Below are 24,189 nucleotides of genomic sequence, written 5' to 3' on the forward strand. Positions count from 1 at the left end.
CTTTGTGATTTTAGTTTTTTTTTTCCTTTTCGATTTTAGTTTCACCATTTTTAAGCAATTGTAATTTTATTCTTATTCTCAAAATAAAATAATTAAATGCTACATTATTGAGAATAAAAAAATTTAAATTTCCTAATGAAGGAAAATTAAAATTGCTAAAGAGAAAGAAAATAAAAATGTAAACAAATTATTTCTAGAGAAAAAAATTACATTAATTATTTTTAATATTTTATATGACTCATAGAGATAATGTAGATTTCGTGTGAAGACTACTATTTAAGGATAACAAATAAACTCGTCATCATAGGTATCGTTTGAATTCGTCTTTGTTTTGATACAAAATTTCTGCATTGATTGGATATATGTATGAATAATATCGATTTTTTTAATTGGATATAAGGATGGTGATGAATATGTACATATACCATCCCTACTCTAAACTCATTCCCATTTCCGTTTAAATTAATTAAATATCTATAATTTATTTCTCTGCCCTAATATAGATACACTTATGTAAAAGAGGCTTATAACGTCGTCAGTTTCACGTAGCATGACTCAAAATTCGACCTTAAAAATGTGAAATGGTATTTTTTGTAAATATTTTGTCGAAAATGATGTTATATCCCTATTCACAACTGATGTCAAATTGAAAATTGATATTGGCCTTAAGGCCAACCAATGTAAATAATGCCAGACTATTATAGGTTCAATATCAATTTCCAATTTGAGTTTGTTGTGAGGAAAATAATTTATACTTTAAATGCATTTACATTTTATTTTTAATTAATATTTCATTTATTAGGATTGATTGAATAATTAATTAGAGTTATTTCACTTAATTAAATATCTCATTAATAGTAATAATTAAATATCACATAATTATTTCACTTTACTTAAATACATATTTATTTTATTTTCAAAATTAATTTTGAATTTTTTTTCTTCCTTATAATTTTTTACAAATAATTATATTATTAATAAATATTACTTTATATTATTTTTACCAAAGATATTTTGGTAATTTTTATATTCTATCTATTAAAATATATTTTTATTTGTCACATCAGTCAAATTCTACCTAAACTTTCATAAACTTTACTTAAAAATTCATTCTCATTCACCTCTAAAAAAATAATTCTCAATTTGTTCTCAAATCCTCTCAAATTCATTGACTCCATCTCCCACAAAATCTATCCTTCCAAGTTAACACACTCTAGATGATTTATATTTAACTAAAATAAATCATATAAAAATTAATTAATTATGAACGCTTATATACGCTAGTAACATATTTTGGGTCTGCATAACTAATTATAAATCATACATAAGCTTCAAAAAGAAATTGTAAATTATGTAAATTTTATCCATATAAAGTGTAAATACATATGAAAACATCACTTTAACATCAAAATATTAGTTAAAGTGAATTATGACGCTAGTAGTCTCGGCTTAGCTAACATTAATATCACATAAATTATTAATTTTTTAATTAAAAAGAGTTAAATTATTTTTAAATTTTTTTAATAAATAAATATTTATAACAATGTTAATTTCTTAAAACAAAAATTATAAAAGTAAAAAGTTATTTTTAATTTTTTTGTTACAATCGATATTTATGTTTAATATTTATATTTGTTTAAGTTGGAGTAAGTTAAGAAAATACAAATTTTAAAAAAATAAAATATTAAAAATAAATAAGGTTATTATTGACTTAGCGAATACTAACTTATTTATTTTTAATATTTCATTTATTTAAGTTAGTGTTGTATTAGTTGATGTTAAGTTGCATGTTTTGAATTGTATTTGTTCCTCAAATTAAATATGAATCATACATTTTATTTTAATCTTAAGGTCCATATTTAAAGATAACAAATCTTCTCACTCTTAATTTTCTTCTCTCATTTTTTATATAAATATTAAGACATTCATCCTCTTTATTTTATATTCATAAATCTATTTACACTCATCTCCTTCATTCAACTCATCCCCTTCACCTATACTTATATCTTTCATTCACACTCATCTTTTTCATCCATACATGTCTCATTCATCTACATTTGTTTTCTCATATTTTCATTTACATTCTTGTCTTCAACTCCCTCATTTATACTCATCTTTTCATCCACGTTCATTTTTTCATCCACGTTCATCGTTTTCATTTATTCCTATTTCCTTAATCTATTATAATAATTTATTTATTTATTTCATTTAAATTATTTAAAATTTAAGATACTATATAATTTTTTTATTATTATCCTTAACATTAACCGATACAAATTAAACTAGTATTAAAAAAAATTGAAAAGATATCTTAGCATTGGTTAAATGAAAACTAATTAGAGTCACTCTTAAAAGCTAATGTTAAACAAGTTAGCTTCAATGATTTTAGCATCACATACATGTGTGTATTGTATGCTTATACACCCGAGTTCTCCAAAGGTTGGGCTCTCCAAAGGCTAAACTTTTCAGGTCGACCTCCTCAGGCTGAGATCTCTAGGTCGATTTTCTCAGTTCAAGCTCTTTAGGTTGTCCCCCAGGTCGAGCTCTCCAGGTTGTCCCCCTCAGACTAAGCTCTCCAAGTTGTCTTCCTAAGGCCTAACTCTCTAGGTCATCCTTCTCATGTCGACCTCCACAGGCCGAGTTCTCCAAGTCGAGCTCCAAGACCGAGCTCTCCTAAGCTGATCTCCAAGACTGATAACTCTCGGACAAAGCCCCTTTGATCGCCCACTTTAGAACGATTGATCTTAGCATGATCAAAATTAAACAACATGAACGACCTATCAAAGCATGGTCAAATTAACAATGATAATGACAAATTAACCTCTTAATGCAGATTAAGGTAAGGTAAAAATCTATCACAAACAAACAATTTAAATATTTTCTAACCAATATTTTTCCATCCATTTAAGCTCCAATCACAAACAAACACAACTTATTTCTAACCAATAAAACTGAAATGAAAATGAAAAAAATACACACTATAGGGTGACAGAATAGCTACAGAAAGTAACTCTACATATAGAGAAATATTAGAATAATTCTTATGATAAAAAATATTACAAATTATTTCAATATTTAGAATGAGATTAATGATAACAAAAAGTTAAAAGTTAAATCTAATACAATAACTTCATTTCTTCTATCGTTATTGATATTAAGTAATCATATCTTAAAACTCAAAAAAATTATATAATTAATTGATATTTACTATTTTATCTTTCTTTTTATAATTATAAAATCTTTTTTTAATGATTATAATCCTCTTAAAAATAGGTAGTCAAGTGATTGTTTGAAAAATATCTTTTAACATCTAAACAATCGCTTGATAGTACACTTTTAAAGGTAAGAGTATCATTAAAAAAAAAATAAACGTTTACAATTGTAAAACTTAGAAAAAAAAAAGGACAAAATAATGAACAATAATTTATTGTATAGTTTTATTAAGCGTCAAGATATCATGGTTCTAATATTTTTTAGATAAATTTTAAACTAATTTACTTAAAATATTTTTTGAATTAATAAAGAATAGATATTATAAAATATCAAATACAACATACATTTCAGTTGAACGAATTGCATTCCATTTTTTTTATGTATGACAAAAATGTATTGTCCCTTTGAATACATAAATTCGGCAGTAATGGTTTCCTTAGCCATGACGCTCCTTTGGATTAAAAATTTACAAAATAAGTTTGAATTAAACTTAAAAATTAGTGTATTGTGATGTGATTATGTTTGGATAAATTTGTTTCTTTCAAAAACACGTTCCAATATATTTTATTCAGAAATATGTTGATATGAAATTCGCTTTGAATATTAATAAAAAAATTACTTTTACTTGATGTTGTTGTTTAATAATAAACCTTAAAAAAAATGAGCTTTCTAAAACAACTCATATATTGCTTCCACCTAAAACTTTAGTTTAGTATTAAATACAGATGGAAAAATCACTTTTAGAAGAGTCAATTACATAATAATAAACTAAATTTTGTATGTTGAAGCCAAACTTGTATCCAAACATAACCTACAAAATCATAATTTAAACATTCTCTTTCATAATTCTTGATGGGAATCATCCAAGATTCTCTCTTGTGCATTCAAAATTTGACAAAACCATTATAGATTCATGGTGCTTAATTATTTCTTTTACCTACTCCAATTTTTTTTCTACGATTTATTCAAAATTGATTTTATAAATTCAGTTTCATTCGAAATTAGTTTTACAAAAAGACATTCAAGAAAAAATTGCATACACAAATGCATCAATCTATTTTCATGGCTTTTAAGTTTTGTCTTGTCTTTCTATCGCTTTAATGAAAAATTATCACAAAAAGTAAAACATAATTAATATAAATTTAAAGTTTTAAAAAGATCTTTACACATTGTTCATGAATATTCATTTTTTACATGGTGCTTTATGGATACTGTTTAAAGACTAAAAAAAATACTTTATGACAACTTTCAATAGCTCTTTAACTGAACTTTTAAAAAAATTATATTTATTATTTTCTAAAGACATTGGTTGGTAAAATTATTTTCATCTATCCACTTAGAAACACAGCAGACAAAATTTAAACAAAAATGTAATAGATATCTCTGTTTATTATACCATAGTTTGAGCAGTTAAAAGCCTATATTCAGCTCCAAATTCACTGTGAGGAAGAAGGGTTATAATGTATGAAAAAAATCTTACACCTTAAATTCACTTTTAATGTAAATTTTGCAACCATAACTAAACTTTAAGCTTTAATTGAATGATCACTGCATAAATTAAGAACATATTACCAGATGCCAAAGTTGGATATTCAATTCATCAATCAATATTGCGCTACAATAAAGGGCATTGAAACTTGGTGAGAGGGATTATAGCTTTGTTGAAAAAGGAAAAAAGTGAGAGAGATTAAGGGAAAAGTGATGAATGAGAGCAACCCATGTGCATTCTTTCTCAGCAAAACAGAGAAGATAGGTTTGTGCCACCTGTTGAATCGTTCTTCATCTCATCCACTGTTCTTTATAAGGGTCACCACAACATGGAATTGGATAAAATGCACAATTCACAATCTCAATTGCAAGATGAGGGGTGTTGACTTGCATCAACGTGTGTGTGTATATATATATATATATATCCAACTTCACTTTTTCGGTTACCACATTAATTAAATCTGAAGCAACCCTCTTACTTTAGTGGATAGTTAGTATATTTTCGTCGTGATTTTATTGTTTTTAAATTCTGTCTGCAAAACATTTGTATGGAATTGAAAGATAACCATGCTTTCAAAGTATAGTTATTAATTATTGTAACTCGAAGGCACTTACTATGAGACTGTTTGAGTAGAATCTAACTCACTACAATTCAAGAATAAGTAACTAGCCAAAACTCTATTAAGTGTTGGTGTTTGTTCTTCTTTTCATACACTACCACTTCCGATTTAAATTTTGAGTTAACTCATCAGTTTCTGAAATATAGACTATTTTCTATTTATGTATTTTTCCAGATTCTATTAATCCAAGTGAAAACCTGCCATCAACAACCCCAATTAAAAATAAATCTGCGAACCCCAGAGAAAAAAAAACATACAAAATAGATTAATAAAGTAACATTTAAATATCGTGGTTTATAGTAAGCTAAAAAAAGAAAACTAAAAAGAAATGATGATAATTTTGAAAGTGGAAATTGACATGAAAAGGTATTGAATTTGGATTTGGGAAAAGAAAAAGAGAAATATTTATTTATAAATAGATTGGTGGGGGAAGAAAGGAAGACAAGAAGAAGGTTAAAGAGTGGTGTACTCTTGGGTGTAGTCGACTGCCATTTCCTTTTCTCTTGCCTTTCCATCGGCCACTTTGGAGTGGAAAAGCTTTTCTCCAATTCAACCTTTCCATAAAACAAAACCATCAAAATCCTGAGAGTGTGTTGTGAGAATCATGGTTTCTGGATGGAGAAGGACGTTTTGCACATCCAACAAAATGCCCGAAAACACCAACCCATTACCAGAAAACAATTCTGATTACGAGAACACACATCCAACTCCCAAAATCACATCCACTTTCTCACTATTCTCCACTCCATCGTCAATTCCACACTCAGAATCTCGCCCCACCCTCCGTTGCCGAACCAATTCACCACTCTCCAAGCACCAATGCAACAACAACGCTACAGCACCATCTCCCACGCCGTTTCACCTCTTCACTCCCTCTTCCCCCAGACCCTCCTCACGCTTATCCAAAGTAATTAAGAAACCCACACTCTACTCTACGCTCTTGCTCTTTATTCATTCTCAATTTTCTTCTAACCCTTTCTTCTAATTTCTCTGTGCAGAGCTCATGCGGAATCTGCACGCAGACTGTCAAAACCGGCCAAGGAAAGGCAATTTTCACTGCAGAGTGTTCTCACGTCTTTCACTTCCCATGCATAGCAGCTCACGTCAAAAAACACCGAATCCACACCTGCCCCGTTTGCAATGCTAACTGGAGCCAACTTCAACCCGCGGATGAAGACAAACCACACCACACCAAAACCACCAAGTCGTTTAAGATAAACAACTACAGCGACGACGAGCCACTAATGTCGCCAACTTCGGTCTCGCGTTTCAAGCCCATACCTGAATCCAACGAAGAAGAGGAAGAGGAAGAGGAAGAACAAAATCGTGAACCAGAAAGCTTTCATGTCTCCTCATCGCTCAGAACCAGAAACATCGACGCCAGCTTCGCTTCAGAGGCTGCGATTGTCGCATCCAATCGGAGCTCCGAGACATTTGTTGCTCTGTTCAAGGTGATGGCTAGGCCGCGCAAAGCTGCGGCGAGTCGACCGCCTGTGGACCTTGTCACGGTGCTCGACGTCGGAAACCCTGTCTCCAGTAAGGAGCTTCGGATGCTGAAACGTTCGATGGAAGTTGTGATCTCCTCGCTTGGCTCTGCCGACCGTCTCTCCATCGTCGCATTCTCTGGTGCGTCGAAAAGGCTGTTTCCACTGCGGAGGATGACCGGGCGCGGTCAGACGGCAGCGCGGCGAGTCGTCGACGCGCTTGTTGCTGGCGAGCTCCAGCGCGGCGGAACACCGGCTAGAAACGACGCGCTAAAGAAAGCTGTGAAGGTTCTGGAAGATCGACGGCAGAAGAATACCGTTGCCAAAATCATTCTCTTCACAAACGGCCACGAGGATCAGCGGTTTTCCACCACGCGCTTCGCGGTGCGTTCCCTCAGATACTCTCACGAAGGCGCGTGTGACAACTCGCAGCATGACTCCGATTTCGCGACACGCGTTGGGAATTTGTTGAGCGTGGTGGCAGAGGACTTTAAACTTGAATTAAAATTAGCTTCTCGTTCGGCCCCGGCGGAGATCGCTGCCGTATACTCTGTGGCCAAGGGTTGCACCGATGCTTTCTCGCCGAATTCCGTCGCCCTCGGCGATCTCTGCGCGGCTGAGGAGAGAGAATTGCTGGTGGAGTTTAAAGTGCCAGCTGGCACAGCTTCTCGTGGGTCCCACCTCCGTTTTATATCCGTACAGTGCTCCCACCTTGACCCCTTCACTCAAGAGCTTGTTAATTCCCAGGAGCGTGAGTTAATCGTTCCGCGACCCCACACTGTTCGATCGTGTGATCCCAGGATCGAGCGGTTAAGGCGTTGCCACGTCAGCGCTCGAGCAATAGCCGAGTCGAGACGGATGGTGGCTCGCAATGATGTGTCTGGGGCGCTTCATTTGCTATCATCAGCTCGAGCGTCTCTGAGCCGCGAACAGGACGATGACTGTTTGAGCTGGCTCGAAGCCGAACAATCCGATTTGAGGAGCCAAAAGTTAAATCTCGGAAGCAGTTGGTTGGAGGAAAAAGGAGAGCCGGTCACGCCGATGTCGGCTTGGAGAGTAGCCGAGAAACTGGCTAAAGTAGCTATTATGAGAAAGTCCATGAACAGAGTCAGTGACTTACATGGCTTCGAGGATGCCAGATTTTAAGTGTATTTTTTTAATGTATTTATTATTTTTGTAGTTTGTAGAGGCAAAAAATAAAATAAAGTGTCAATAATAAAAATACCGTTTTCATGTTTATGCATGGTTAAGAAAGTTGTGAAGCATCAATCTTTCCACTTTTTTTTTTCTCTGATAATTTATTATTTATAAATATTCATACTATTCTAAACTGTTCAATATTTCATATTTTAACGGTGCCCTGTCGAGAAAAGAGAAATTAAAGATGGAATTGTAAAAAAAAAGGGTAAATTTAAATATAAGAATGGAGATGGGGAATTGTACAAGAGTGGCCTAATAGGGACAAGCAGTAGTTGACGGTCAGGGCCTTTCCTTCAGAGAAAAGGAAGCGAATGTGATAGCCAAATGAAATGAGATTGGAAATGGAAATAAGAAATGAATTTAATTGGGTTTGTAGCTTTTCTCCTTTTGTTTTCAAATGTACCTGATTCTTAATTGAAGGTGCCATTATTGGGTCTAATCAAAGAAATGTACAAAACCAGTGACAGGCAGCAATGGCTTTTGTTTTGTGGGTCTCATTTCAGACTTAGACAAAGGACGATGTCAAGTACTTTGGAATTTTTTTGGCATTACATACACATTGCTCTTTAACTTTCAAATTCTTTTAAGAATATGTAAGAATTGGAGCTATCTGAAGTGAGATTTTTTGTGACACCCAAGAGCTTATCTTGTATATTTTGCTTGGTGCCACTCATGTGTGGCGCACTACAAGGCAGTGGGGTTTTGCTCCCATGGTGCCAAACAATAACTTGAAAAATGCCAAGTTATGGCAAGCAAGTAAAATTATGATGAGAGAGACTATGAGACCAATGAGAAAGGAAATTAAAAGGGGGGAGGAGGTGCGTGCATGTTCTCTTCCTTCTTTTCATTATGCACATTTTTTTATGATAAAGTCTTGTTTGAAAGTTGCGTACTTGTATAATCAGATTCATGTAATCGTACCCTAACTTTTATTGGAAATGCTTATCTGGTTATCGAGCTTCCTAGTGTGACGTGTCAGGTCTTTATGAAGAAAAAGCGTGTGGTGTGTGTAATACAAACAAATGTTAAGATGGTGCGTCAAATCATCAATGCCATTTTCGCATTCGCTTTGTTTTCTGTCACCAACGAAATCATGTCGATGCTGCAAATTTTGGGATCCCAGCTAACTTACGACCCAGATCCAACACACCCCACTCCATACTCAAAATTAACAACGCCAACAAATTAGTCAAAAATCTTCTTCAATTTCAATTCCAATTTACTCTCAAAACTCAACCCCATGTGGTTTGGCTAAAAGCTGCTTTAATGCGCTCCATGATTGGTCCCTCGGATTCTTAATATGAAATACTAATCATTATATTCCAGCATGTCACTTTTTAAGCTTTATCTTCAAGTATGATCAAGCTACAAATTTTGCATTTTGGTACCAACATGCTTCTTTCTCTCACTCTAGTTTATTCATGCCATAATGCGAAGGACTTGCTCAAATTATTGTTCAGATTTCACATTATTTGTTATAAAAGTATAAGGTTTGAATTTATTGTAATGATAATTTATTGGTATGGTAGTGTTGGAGTCCTTATGTATGTTATAGGTGTTTGGTAAATGATGGAATGAGAGTAGAAAGATGGGAAAAGAGAGAAAGGATAGATCCATGTGTGATGTGAAAGAGAGAAAAGGGATGAGAATGAAGGTTAAGACTAAAGTTTATGTTTTGGTTGGTCCCTTTGGAGCCGTTTTCCCTTCACTTTTGGGACTACACTAAGGATTTCCTTAATTTACTCAACCACTTTACTTCTTACTTTTCGATTCTGCATCTCAAAGGACATGTTATATAATATCAAATTTCCCATAAAGCTACTTTTTTTCCTTCCTTACTTCTAAGCATAAATGTTTACCAAGTAAATACTTTTGCTCAAACTGTAAAAGGATAATACTTCTCTAATAATTAAATAAACTTAAAAATCAAAAGCAGCTCCTCAAATTATTAATTCTCACATACACGTTAGAAGAAGAGTATTTCTACATTTTCTCATACATGTTTTATAAATAGTTGAATAAGATCAACTAACTCTTTATTTTTCATTGTTACTTTTATGGATAAAATTTTAAAGGAACATACATATATGTCAAGAAGAGATTTTAAGTGAGTATTAACTCTTTCAAAAAATTTTATCATCAAAAATTGTTTTTTAACTTATTTATCATTTACTTCTTTATTATTTATTTATCAATTTTTTAACGAGTGACTCGTATAAAACATAAAAATATTATATTTTTCTCATTTAACTAATGTGACATTGTATATGTTATTAATGAATAAATAAACAAACTAAAGAGATAGTATGATATTAAATCAACTTTTTACATTGGGTACATCTAAAAACAGATCTTAACAAGGGTGATGAAGTATCTTAACTCCCATTTTATTATCAAAGTCATTCTTTTTTTATAACTTTTCTTCTAAGAGTAAAGACAAAGATAATATTAGTGGTCATTTAAGAGGGTGAAATTGTTTTATACTTTTTTTCACATATAAGATGAGATGGTGCAATACGTGTGTGGAGGAAGAGAAGTTTGTCCATGTTACCTTATAATATGTGAAAAATGAACTATGGTAACTTAAACATAAAAATTATGCTTAGTTAAAATTATTAGTCAAATCACTAGGTACTTCATAATTTCATAATTAAGAACAAAAACTAATTTAAATTATGGTGGTTAAGGTCACTCAATTGACATGGTTCCTTTTACGTGTCACAAATTTAACTTCTCCTTAACATGAACATCATTACACACATAATTCATTCAACAAAATTGTCTTTAATTAATACGTACTTGTTTGCTTTACTCTGTACAATTATGTATACAATCACAAAAATGAGGTAATATCAAAATGTAAATAAACTAATAAAATAAACATAATACTAAACAATTATTCCTAATAATAAAATTTATATTTTCAACATGTTCAATAAATGTTTTGAAAGAAAATATATTTAGTAAGAGATTATTTATCATAAGATTTGTTATAATATGTTTTATTGACACTTTTTTTTTCAAACTTTCTGTTTTATGGCGAAGTACTTTCTTTCCATATACTTAGCATCCTTTCAATACATGTTATTTGTACATTTGTAGAATAAAAGCAACAATGCAAAGTTATCACAATGAACTTTTAACAATCAAACAATATTGTTGACAATTCCAAAACTTGAAATAAAGTTTCATAGTCAATTAGCCTTAATAATGACTTCAAAACATGTAATAAATTCAATCTATACATAGATACAACAACAAATTGTCTTGTATTTTTTCCAAAATATTGCTACTCCAACTAAAATAAATACATAATTAAATGTGAATTTTCTTAAACCTACACAACCACGAAAATTAAAAGTTAGAGATTCATTTAAACATTAATTTATTAATAGCTAAAACTTTGATAAGTAATGTTAGAGACAAATTTATACTCCAATAAACAAATCAATTATAATTTTTTATTCATAATTGTTAGATATCTTAGATTTTAGATATCTTATATTATTATATATCTTAGATATCTTACATTTATCTTTTATCTTCAGTTACTTAACTTATGTTGCTTTACTAGTATTTTTTTAGTTTGTATTTTGGATTTAGTTCATATTTCTTATAAATAAAGTAACATATATGTATTGTCTACACAGGGAGATTAATTTTACACATAGTTTTTCATTATATTCAATATGGTATCTAGAGCTTAAGGTTATTTTGAAAAAATCTCGTTGCCCTTGTCCACTACCGCTGTCACTGTATGTCGTCATTGTCACTAGAGTTTTAGTTTCGACCGATCTCCACATGGTTATTGTCAGAACCCATTTAAAACCCACTTAAAACCCCATTTGAGTGGAAGCCAAATGTCAAGGAAGAGAGCTGAAAATCAGAGAGTGGAAAACAGGTGGCAGCAGGAGGCTGGTCGTTCGCTAATGACGGTAGGAGTAAAATTCTGGGTTTTCAAAAGTTCACGCCACTTCTGCATGCTTACCTTCTTCTCCAAATCTCTGAAACCATTTTCCCCTCCTTCTCTCTAAAAAGCTCTTACTTCTCTCTAAGAAATCCTCATCTTTCCTTCCTCTAATCACCACTCAGGCACCATTTCTACTTTTCCGGCGTCGAGGGCGTCCGTTTGAACCGATCAGTTTCAGATTCTGGACTGGTAAGTTCATCTCTCTCAATCGAGTGGTTTTTCTGTGCATGCAAGCCTAGTTTTTGGCTGCTTGAGTTGATCACCTTTCCATATTTAATTCTGATAGTGTGTTGGTCCTTTACTATGGTATAGTTTTGAAATCAGTGAGCTTTAAGGGTAGAAGAAACCATAGTGGTGAACCCGTATTCTGCCTCTGTGAACGTTTGGTCATGCTTAGAGGTAAGGGAAGCTATTAAATTTAATTATGCATGTGATGATTTTGTGTATATATGGAATGAGTTGATTGATGAATTGTATATGAGTGTATGAAATGCATGTTTTTGGGTTTTTGGTGGTTCTGTATAAGTCTATAAGGATTCTGCAAAAATTATGTAAAATAGTTGGGTGTTCGGTCTCAACCGTTCGGTTATGGTCAAGGAATAAGTTATCAATAGAGTTAGCAGTCTAGCCTTACCAGGGTATAATAGTTCGGTTTATAGGGAGTGATAAATATATTAAGTTTTGATGGTTATATATATTTATAATCAGTCTTATTGGATTAGGTATTTTAGTTTGTGATAGCTCATATATTATTATTAGTAGACTTCATAATGGGACTAGGCTTAAAATACGTTCGTTTATGATCGGATACCAGTTTAGGTGTATTTCAGCTAAAAGGTATTAACGTTCGGTTTCCTTAAAAGTATTAGGTTTGATGAATAGTTTGTAAGAGTAATTATAAGTGTTCGGTATAAGCTTTAAGCGTTCGGTTTTGTCAGATAGTGAAATAACGTTCGTTCTTGTTTTGAGAATAGTAGAATATCGTTCGTTATTACTTTGAGGATAGTGAAATAGCATTCGTTCTTGTTTTGAGAATAATAGAATATCGTTAGTTATTACTTTGAGATAGTGAAATACCGTTCGTTCTAGTATTGAGGATAGTTAAATATGGTTTGATCTTATATTAAGTATTTGGTTTAATTCGAGTGTTCTATTCTTAAGTTGTGTTCGGCTCATGTTAAAGTCCTATCTATTAAATAAATGTTAGGTTATATTCGTCTGTTGTTTAGATCCTTTCCGTTCGTTTGTAATTAAGGGTGGTGTTATTTGAGCGTTCGATATTCTTATATGAAATGTGGTTTGATCTTTCAATGTTGATGTTATGGATTGATGTTGCTTGCTTATTTATAGAAATGATCTATTATGTATGGGAAATATTATTGGTATTCAAGTAAAAGTTTATGTTTCAAGTAATGTGGAAGAGAATTCCGGGGAGGAATGTCTCAGCGTAAGGATAATGTTGTAGTAAAGTATGAATACGAATAGTGAAATTCATGGAGTTCATCCTGATATTCTGATGATTACCAATGCTCAAGTAGAGATGGGTAAGTCATTGTGAGAGAATGCCGGGAGGTCCTAGCCCATAGGTTCTTGGGTGAGTTATAACGGACTAACCTCGGGTGGCAGCTGATGGTTTTCCAATTACTACACCACCCGAGTGCACGAACGGCCTCAAGCTACATATTCATACAATCCGGATGGTCAAGTCAAGTGTCAGTCGTACATGAATTATGATATTCAAGTTATGTGTGATATCTACGTTGGCTCTTGTATGCTATAGCGTTCGGTCTGTAATGATTTGTAGTTTTATTTCATGTACGAATGCATGCTTAATTGAATTGTAGTAGCTTACCCTTATTTTATGTTTTTATCCATGTTGTTGTTCGGTTTTCTATTGCAATGATCATCCTTGTTGGATTGAGCAGAAAGGGAAGGGCTTACGTTGGAACAAGAGCTGGACGGTGAGACTCCTGCTGAATAGGAGATGACCGTTCGGTCATATATTATAGATAGTTTTGGTGAACGGACCGTTTACTATTTTTGTTCTGTAAATATAATCGTTCGGTTATATGATGAACGTTCGGTAGTAGTATAGGAAGCTCTTGTATAGTTCAAAAAAATTTATGGTTATTTTTGTAATAACTGTAAGTTTGACTTTCTTATTGTAGTAATTGTTCTATCATATTATTAAATGTTGACACCTGTATATAGTTGTGTGCTATATTTTTGGGATGTTACAATTATGCTCATCTCGGCCAGACGACCCAACACGTCGATATCACCACCATCAGAGTCCAAACGCTCTCCCACACGTCGGTTGAAGTTCACAGACGTCGTTTTCTCCAATTAGACTTGGCGATACATGTGTCGCCTTCTCCGGCTCTTATTACTTTATCTGGACTCATCATGGTTTCTTCTATATGGATTTGGACTTGTTGTCTTGATTGGAGAAACTTGAATATTTAGGATTTCTCTCTCTCATGTTCATCTGTGGCTTGCTTTCATTGTTGTATCTTTCTAATCTCTCTTCTGTCACTAGTGCATCTGACCGTTCATATGTAATAACTATGTCATTGTGAATTTGTCTATTGATAAGTTAGAGGACACTAATTATGCAACTTGGGCATCAAACATTAAAATTTGGCTTAAGAGTCAGTGGTATGTTGATCATATTACTAAAAAAGTGATTAATAATGTTCTACTTAGGTTCCTCATTATTGATGAAAGTTCTGGATTGGTATATAGTCTTTGCAAATCTTTATATGGCCTAAAACATTCTCTTAAGGGTCTGGTTTAGAAAATTTAGCAACATTGTTCAACAATTTGGTATGACGCAGTGTGAGACAAATCATTAAATTTGTTATCGTCATTCAAGTGTTGGATGTGTCTACTTGATAGTATATATTTATGACATCGTTCTTAACGATAATGACAAGTATGACATCTTTCATATGAAACAACATCTTTGTCACAATTTTCAGACATAAGATCTTAACAAATTTAGATATTTCTTGGGTATTGAGGTGACACAATCCAATGATAGTATTGTTATATCTCACGGAAAATATGTATTGGATATTTTGAAAGAAACTGGATTGGTGAATTCAAAATCAGTTAACACACTCATGGATCCTAATACCAAACTCCTACCAAATTAGGAGAAGCCTATGTTAGATCCTGAGCAGTATGAAATATTAGTCAGAAAATTGAATTATGCTCATCCTGACATTTCCTTTGCAGTCAGTGTGGTAAGCCAATTTCTTAATTCCTTAAATAAAGATAATTAGAAATCAATATATTAAAATATATCAAAGGATCTCTTGGAAAATGGTGGTTATATGGTTCCAATAACCATACAAGAGTTATTTTTTTGTTTAGATGTTGATTGTGCATGATATCCTTCTTATAGAATAATTACTTCTGGATATTGTGTATCTATTGGTGGTAACTTGATTTCTTAAAAAAGCAAGAAACAAAGTGTTGTGCCAAGATCTAGTGTAGAAGTTCAACATAGAGTTATGGCCTTAACCACTTGTGAACTTGTTTGGCTTAAGAAATTGCTCAAAGAGTTATAACTTAGATATGTCACTCAAATGACATTTACATGTGACAATCAAGTTACTCTTCATATTAGTTCTAATCCTATATTTCACGAGATGACCAAACACATTGAGATTAATTATCATTTTATTTGAGAAAATATTGTATATGGAGATATCAAGATTGAGTTCGTTAACTCAAGTGATTAGTTAACATATATTTTTACTAAGTCTTTACAAGGACCAATAATTAATTATATTTGTAACATGTTTAGTATATATAATTTATATCCACTAGTTTGAGGGAAAATATTAGATATCTTAAATTATTAGATATCTTATATTTATCTTTTATCTTGAGTTACTTATTTTCTATTACTTTGTTATTATTCTTTAGGTTGTAAATATTTCTTTCATTATAAATGTAATGACTTATGTGTATGTTTTACACAAGGAAGATTAATCTCATATATAATTTTTCACTACATTTAATAAAAAGAGAGACTATTTTAGATACCAATAATGTTTACTTTATAAATTGGTATCTAAATCCATTACTATAGTAACTAATTGTTTTTTTTTTGTTTCTAAAATTAATTGTTATTAAATTAGTATCCATATTAGGAAAGACATGTCGAACTTCTCAATCCGTTTTCATACGTCAGACTGGCCCGACCAGACCCGATTTTGGTGGGTGAAAAACGGGCTAGGCTAACCCATTTTGACATCCATATCCGGAATGTAATTTACAAAAAAGAAGGGCATTACCAAAGGCCACAATCCCTTGGAAATAGCCAGAAGTCGTCGGTAATGACCTTTTACTGACGACCAGATTGCCCTTGATAATTATTGAAGGGCGAAAGCTTTCGGTAATTATCGAAGGGCAAAAGCACTTAATGCAAAATATATCCTTACTGAACTATCCTATCAAACCTATCATGTCTGAGAAGACGACAAATTATTCTTAAACATCAACTGTTGGACCCCATTTCAGTTCTACCAACTCTAACAAATACTCAAGCTCCAAAAGTTGCTTCAGTAGCTATTTGTCAAAATCATTTCTCCAAATTTCTTCCTCTCTACCTGCTTTATACAACCAGTGCATGTTTGCAAATAATACCAAACATCAATAATCATCATTTTTCTGTCAGTTCTTATAAGAGGCTTCACCAAAAATATATATTTATCTCACAAGTGGTCCTCTCAGCCAAGTTACCCATCTATATTACTCAATGTCTAGCAAAAACAATTACTAGACCTACAACTCTGACAGGCAGACTGTAATGTAGCTTGGACATGAGATTTAGAACTTAAATTTGTTGGGTACCATTACCTTACTTCTTTAAATTGTACATTTAACTCCCACACCTTTTCATCAAGTGTAGAAATTCCCAAACATATTCATAGCTAGTGAAAGACAGCTAAAATGCCAAAAGGAACCATGAAGTAAAGCCTAGTTAAACCACGAAAACCCTATTCACAAAAGAAATATTCACCTTTACGACAGCGACAACCCATGTATTAGCACCTTCAATACCCTCTCTCGCGAAGCCCTTCTCACGCAGCGAAAGCCACTTCGTCACACAACCCCTGAATTAGCCTCCCTTGCCAGCTAGAAGCTCTGCCCACGTCGCGACACCAACGCCTGACGCAGCGACAACACCTCCTAATGCCACCAAATCACCTTCGTAGAGAAAAAGGAGCTCGAGAAAGTGAGAAACAATGACAATGATGGTTTTGGATTGTGAACGAGAGAATGAGACAAAGATTAGGGCGGGGAAGAGTGGAAAGCGGGGACCTGACAAATTGGGAGTGAAAGTTTGGGGGAAGGTTTCGCGAGGAGAGTATTTGGGAAAATGGAAGAGGGAAATCCCAAATTCTGATTTCATTAAGTGAATGCCTATACCGACGGGCAAAAGTCTTCGGTAAATTCGTTGCCCAATACTAAAGGGCAAAAGCCTTCAGTGATCACCATCTTACATGACCGTCGCTAAATCTTTCGGTATATCAATTTTACCGAAGGTCTCTAGGCCTTCGGTAATCAGCACATTTCTTGTAGTTTTGCATTATAAATTATATAATCTAGAATGTAAATTTGCATTATAAATTATATAATTTGGAATGTAAATTTTGCATTATGGATTGTATAATCCAAAATAGTTATGTATTAAGTAATTCAAATATATAATTACACTAAGGAATAATTGAAATTTTGGAAAATGTGGGGTACAAGAAGAAATTCCGTAATTGAAATTCATCTCTAACCCAAACTTTGATACATTTTGGTCCTCAAACGTTAAAAAGGAATTAATATAGTCTTTTTAACCCAATAACATTAATTTTTTTTTTGTTTGTTAAATAACATCCCTGACTAACATTGAAAGAAAATGTATCAAACAGTATAAACAACTCAAATGCTAGATTGAAATACATTGTCAAGTTAAAAAATTTATTTATGTATTTTAATAAAGGACTATATTCATTCATTTTTAAAATTTGGAACCAAAATGTATCAAAATTTGAAATAAGGACAAATTACAATTTCCGTTAAAATTCAGAGATTAGAAAACATATTTAACCATTAATTTTTAATTCTTTATTATTTATTTATCAACCCCTTAATTATAAAAATTATATTTTTTCCAAATTTATTTATTTATCAACCCCTTATCAATCACTTTAATTAAAAATTTATTATAAGATATATTTAATAGCTAAAGAGGCTATAATTAATTAATTATATACTTATTGCTAGTCTAGGGACTTATTTTGAATTTCCTTAGCCTAAAAAATGTGATAATACTTTACATTTTCGGGAATTAAAATAATATTTTTCTGAAATAATTTTCAAAGCCTGGTATGAAAAATGAATGTTTCTACATTGGTCTGGAGATAATAAGTTGAAAAGAAATTTTATTTAATTTTTTTTATATTTGTCAGTGATATAATGTACTAACATGATCTAAGAGGTTCAAATTCTATAGAAGTATAACTCTTGTATAAACTCTTTAAAAATATTTTAATAAAGGACTATGATATGTTAACAATTTTTTTTTATAATAGAGCATGTGTCACTATTTTATTGATTCATAAATTTGAAACGGACTAATCATGAACTACCACAAAAGCGGTTGTAAAAAAATTGTAAAAAGAATTGTTAAAAAGATATTTTCCTTTAATAAAATAGTATTGACGTCCTAAGATTTTCTCTAGACAATTTTGTTAGGGTGTTGCTTCCTCCACCACCACCCTATACTTCCTCCACTTCCCCACATTATTTTAAATACAATTATATCCTTAAGTTAAAAAGATTTTTACTTTTATCCTATGTTAAATAATTTGAAACCTTAATTTTACTTTTCCAGCACCCACCCACGGAACTCTCTTCCCCTTTTCCCATTTCCGTTTCACCTCCCCACCTCACGCACTTCCATTCTTTTTTCTTCCCTGTTTTTTTTTTTGGTTTGAAAGCTTCCATTGTCGCCGTGGTGTGAAGGAGCGTCGCCGCCGTGGTGTGGAGAAACATCGAGGAACGTCCAGAGCATCAACCAACGTGAGGAAGTATACATCAACGGAGGTGACATCCTTCAACGGATGTCCCCTAATAAAACAAACCCTAAAATAAAAAAATGTAACCTTTAAACGGGGTGACATCTTCAACGGATGTCAACATCCGTTTAAGGTAAAACGGATGTCAACATCCGTTTAAGGTAAAACGGATGTCGACATCCGTTGAAGGTAAAACGGATGTTGACATCCGTTGAAGGATGTTGACATCCGTTGAAGGATGTCACCTCCGTTTAAAGGTTACATTTTTTATTTTAGGGTTTTATTTCAAGGTTTATTCGAATACGCACCTGGAGGAAGCACGACACGCACTGCACCACTCCACACACTGCACCACGAGAGCGACACTGCACCACAAGAGGGAGACTGCTTGATAATTCTTTTCACCACCACCGACCTTTGCAACTTGTAGTATCTCACAACGACGAAAGAAAGAAAGGAAGAAATATAATGTTAGAATGAAAAAAAAATATTTTACTCATGTACGGGACTAGAATATGTTATTAGTGAAATAAGTTGTGAATGGGTAAAATTAAAAAATAATAACCCTAAAAATAAAATTTTACTGAGGAGCAAAATAGTAAAGGAGAGGTGGAGGGAAAAAGGTGTAGTGGTGGAGGAAGCAACGTCCTTTTGTTAGAATGACAATAGACGTAATCTCTTAATAACATGATTACATTATATAAACTAAATTTCAATTAGAGTAATAAACATCCTTTGTTTATTGCTACTCTACCAATGGCTAAAGTAACTTGAAATAGTTAAAGGTGACATAAAAGAAGAATTGATCCGTGGAGTACTAACTCGGAAATATTCCAGTAGACACAATAGCAGAACCACTCATCTAAGAGAAGGTGGCGAAAATAGTTCATTCGGAACCTTAAAAGAGGAAAGAAGGGAAAATGACAATTGTTTGAACATATAGTAGAAAATATACAATCTTTTTGTAGTAATTCGCTTACAATGCAAGTTATGTCGGATCTTTTCTACCAGCAAAAAACCTGCTCATTACTTAGTTGCTACTTGCTAGTATTTTCTATCTCTCTTCAAGGTAATAACAATAATCTTATTATATACAAGATTACTGAACCACGAGTATTATTTGTTCACTAAGTCTCTCCATATTTCGTCAGCAATACAAGTTTTTCAAAACAGAATCAACTCAAAGGATATAAACTAATTATAATGTATAATGCTGTCTAGTAAATTAAACAATCAGAGTAATTAGAAAATTCTTTTATGAGGTGGCCTGATCGATCACTTGAATCTATAGATTTTCTTCTTCTGCTGTTTTCTTTTGTTTGTTGAGATAGATTCGACATTACTTTCCTTCATTGGTTCAAGCAATTAGGAGAGGAAAATCTAACTTGAGTGTATCAGAGGTTATTCAAATGATTGCTGGTGATTATTAATCAACGAAGGACTTGCTGCACATATCCAAATTAAAAAGAATTTCTATTTACAACAAATTTATTAAATACAGACATCACAACAAGGAATTGGCTTTTTGCATGCGCCATGTACGGTTACACCTATGCTAACACATGATTCAGTTTATACAAGAGTTTCATATGAATCCATTGATATCAGAAATATAGCTGCCTGCATTGTCCTGCATCAATATCAAAGGGGCAATATGGGCACTTGAACACTTTTGTGCAGTTCTTTGATATCTTCAAGATAGACTGCTTGCAGAGGACATGGCCACAGGCCATTAACATCGGAGGGTTATCTCCAGTTGCTTGTTCCTTTGAGACAGGACAAACAAAAATAGAATGAAACTGGAACTCGCTGTCCAATTCAACTGGTACAGGTAACTGGTTCATGGACTGCCATTCATGCTTCTTCCCTGCCATGACGCTCATAAATTTGAGGAGAGATGGCAAAACCTGGATGCCTGCTGCTACAGTCACACTCAACGGACTATTGTAGGACTGACCCAGAAGATTGCAGAACTGCCTTTTAAGTTCCTCAGCCAACTTATCCCAGTTAGATGGCGATAGTAGCGCATGGTAAGGAGATCGATCAAGCTTTCCGGTCCATAGAAGACAACCCATAAGCTTCTGAATCTCAGTCATGTAACGGGAAGCAAAAGGGGAAAGGTGTGTTCGAGCATAGCTAAGGGCTTCCTCTCTACTTCCATTTTGAAGCACTTTCACAAATTGCATTGTGTGAAGTTTCAACACAATATCAGATCCACTTAGATCAAGCTTGTCACTATTAGTGGCAGCCCAGTTGAGGGCTGGCTCTAGGTTCTGATTCTGCATGGCTTCAAGTATTTGATACATTTCCAGGAATGGGGATTTCATAATGGCAGCAGATTCAGGCTCTCCAACCACATTCATGAAATTGTCCCCTATCTCAAAAAGGCCCTGCCGGTAAAAATGGTTGGCAATTATTTGGTTTAATGTATGAATATCAATGTCGATATTTCTGTAAGCCTTGGATATATCAGGATTGAAATATTTTTCAAGAAGTTTTCCATACTTGTTGAGTTCTTTTTGTGTACCTTCCATTTGAGAAAGTGGAGCAGCTTTAAGTAAACTGGCCTTGAGCTCACTCATGACGGTTTTGTAATCAAGTTCATGGTCAGCATTATTCACTGACTGAATTGTATCTAAAACACTCTCAATTTCGTGTCGGATATGATCAATCGCTTCTTGAGTCTTGGAACAAGATAACGTTTGCTTCTTAGTAACACGTTCGAAAGCATCTTTTATAGTACTCAGCTCCATATTGAGTAGTAACTGTATCTACAACTTGTAATGCCTTAAAAAAAGCGAGGCACCTACAAAAGTTCAGTGTTAGGACAAACTTCATGGAACAACCACGCAGAGAATGAAATGCAAGAGAACTAGGAATCCTCCCAAAACAGAATTGCACTGCAATAAAGGAAAACTAAAAGAAAAATACACATTTTAGAAAAAGACAAGAGTGAAGTGAACTCGCACTTTTGGCAACTCAATAGGAATTAAAAATGAAATGCTGTCAAATATGAACTATGAAAAAGGGTTAGAGAAAGTTAGCCACATGTGCATTTTTTTTTCTGGTATGAGAAGAATGAATAGTACGTCAGGGGTTAAAAAGCACGTTATTAGAAAATTGTTTAAGTCAATCCAAATCATTGCCAAAAAATCCATAATCAGAATAGGTACCCTAACTGGACATCCCCCAAAGTATCCATACAAACAAATCAAACAAAACCAGGAAAACACAGCCATCTACCGTTAACAAGTTTATAAATGGTTTCTAAAACTTATATTATATGATACCAGGCGCAAACCAAAAATACAACTATTTTCTTCTAGGATAATCTTGGCTACATTAAATGCCTTTTAATGCATTTTGTGTCTGTTTGCATAGCTCCAGAGTGAGAAGCAACTTCAAGTTGCAAATAAAAACCCTTCATATTAATAATCTTCACACACTCGTACTAATTGAGACTTATCTTTTCCACTAAACGAATAATATATCAGCAAAAAACACAAAATGAAAGAGACTCCAGCCACATTGGAGAACATAAATTTCGGTGCAGCCAAATAAATGGACAACAACAACTCACATATAAAATAAAATTAGAACTAGACTAAGCAAACCACTTACATATTCTTTTTATTTGGTCAGATGTCTAACAAGGCTTCAGAAAGAATAAGTTCCCAAAGATTAAATTATTATAAATCCATTATATTAGTCAAACAAACAATTAGAATTCGGGAGGAGGTTGTATCTTAGCATTTTCTTCAAGCATATTCCTCTAAATTGGAAAAATAATATTCCAGAGTCTGCGTCATATGTTTCACAATAACTTTTACCGTCTTATTCACAACGCCAACCAAACGGTCTAGGATGAAAACAACAACAGAAAATTAACAGAAACTATAGTCCATAAAGTAGGTTCCACTAATATCCAACATATCAGAATACAGGTCCACTATAAATTGAAGAGAATATGTTGAAGATCCACAAGAAGCTGAATCAACAAACAACCACAACGTGTATCAAATCCCTGACAAAATAGAGTTGAATTCGATTCCTTTCCCGTCACAGGACCACCCCAGGGGAAGAAGATTAACGATACCAACCTCCCTACGTCCCATCAAAATTAAATCCACGTTCAACTCAACGCAAAGCACAGTGACCATTACTTACAATTTAAGGTCCAGAATTCAAGCATGCCACTTCAGCTCGAGCAAGACACACGAAAAATCCAGAAAGATAAAAATCCAAAACATGAGATTTAACGATGAAGAAGAAGAAAAGATCGTGAACACAAAATAAAAAAGACAGCTTGAATAGCAAACCGCTTATCCTTAAAATAGTGAACCGTGCAGCATTCCATAGGAAGCCGAAATTGTTAAGCAGTATTTATCATTCATGATGAATAAATAAAAATAAAAAAGGTGAGAGAGAAGGTTAGGATGAAGGGTTTCACATATTGTAATTGGTGGAACAGGGAAAAGGAGAAGCTTACTGAAAATGGAGGTAACAGATCTGTGGAGGTTGGTTAGGGCAAAGCGCAGAGAAGAGAGAGAAATATGAGTTTTGTGCATTAGGATGGAAAGTGTAAGAGGGAAAGGGTTACTTACGTGTCGTTGGTTAATCCACCGAGACACTGTGCAGCCCACTTTACCTACCCAAGCCCACTTTGGGATGGTAATTTCTTACTGCACCTCCACATATTTCCTCCTGCACTCTGCATAAATAAATTTCCGTTTTTCCCCTTTATTGTCTTTTCTGAGGGTGTTTCTTCCACCACCACCCCAAGTGCTTCTGCACCTTTTCATTATTTTCTTTTATTTCAAAAATATTCTACACCTTCCCACTATTTTTTTATTCCAAAAATACCCTACACCTCTCCACTATCCTCAACAATCTTTTTCTTTCTCTCTTTGCATTAATGTTGTGATTTAAACTTGTGATATATTGCAAAATATAAAATTCAGAGAAAACTTCAATATTAGTGCTTCTACCACTTTCATTTTATAAACTTAAAAGTTAGATACAAATACAAAATAATAAACATAATAATATTAATAGTAAATAATATATTATTATTATTATTATATACTAACTTTATAATGACGAAAGAACTAAATAAATTCCAAATC

At 33.2% G+C, this 24,189-nt stretch overlaps 2 protein-coding genes across 3 annotated transcripts; one reads left to right on the forward strand and one right to left on the reverse strand.

The window, feature by feature from the left end:
- Positions 1-5,747: 5,747 nt before the first annotated feature.
- On the forward strand, positions 5,748-8,044 carry LOC124822023 (putative E3 ubiquitin-protein ligase EDA40). Its single transcript, XM_047293976.2, has 2 exons — positions 5,748-6,228; positions 6,320-8,044. The coding sequence occupies exons 1-2, from the start codon at positions 5,926-5,928 to the stop codon at positions 7,949-7,951; spliced, it is 1,935 nt and encodes a 644-aa protein (XP_047149932.1). The 5' UTR covers positions 5,748-5,925; the 3' UTR covers positions 7,952-8,044.
- A 12,473-nt stretch (positions 8,045-20,517) lies between these two features.
- On the reverse strand, positions 20,518-23,642 carry LOC124822033 (protein RMD5 homolog). Of its 2 annotated transcripts, none has more exons than XM_047293988.2 (2): positions 23,553-23,642; positions 20,518-21,869 (listed from the first exon to the last, which is right to left on the reverse strand). In XM_047293988.2, exon 2 carries the CDS (start codon positions 21,814-21,816, stop codon positions 20,668-20,670), a length of 1,149 nt encoding a protein of 382 aa, XP_047149944.1. In that variant the 5' UTR covers positions 21,817-21,869; positions 23,553-23,642; the 3' UTR covers positions 20,518-20,667. The 2 variants fall into 2 exon arrangements, with proteins under 2 accessions (XP_047149944.1, XP_087960569.1); XM_088104443.1 differs by having other exon boundaries at positions 23,231-23,625.
- Positions 23,643-24,189: the final 547 nt, after the last annotated feature.

Source organism: Vigna umbellata, chromosome 1 (genome assembly GCF_029865625.1).
Source record: "Vigna umbellata cultivar VRB3 chromosome 1, Vumbellata_1.0, whole genome shotgun sequence".
Taxonomy (NCBI): Eukaryota; Viridiplantae; Streptophyta; class Magnoliopsida; order Fabales; family Fabaceae; genus Vigna; species Vigna umbellata.

What these genes read in the sequence shown, in the direction of transcription:
- LOC124822033 (XM_047293988.2), bottom strand. Translation starts at nt 21,816, where the DNA reads ATGGAGCTGAGTACTATAAAAGATGCTTTCGAACGTGTTACTAAGAAG.
- LOC124822023 (XM_047293976.2), top strand. Translation starts at nt 5,926, where the DNA reads ATGGTTTCTGGATGGAGAAGGACGTTTTGCACATCCAACAAAATGCCC. An exon ending in CCTCCTCACGCTTATCCAAA is followed by an intron (nt 6,229 to 6,319) that starts GTAATTAAGAAA and finishes TTCTCTGTGCAG; the next exon opens with AGCTCATGCGGAATCTGCAC.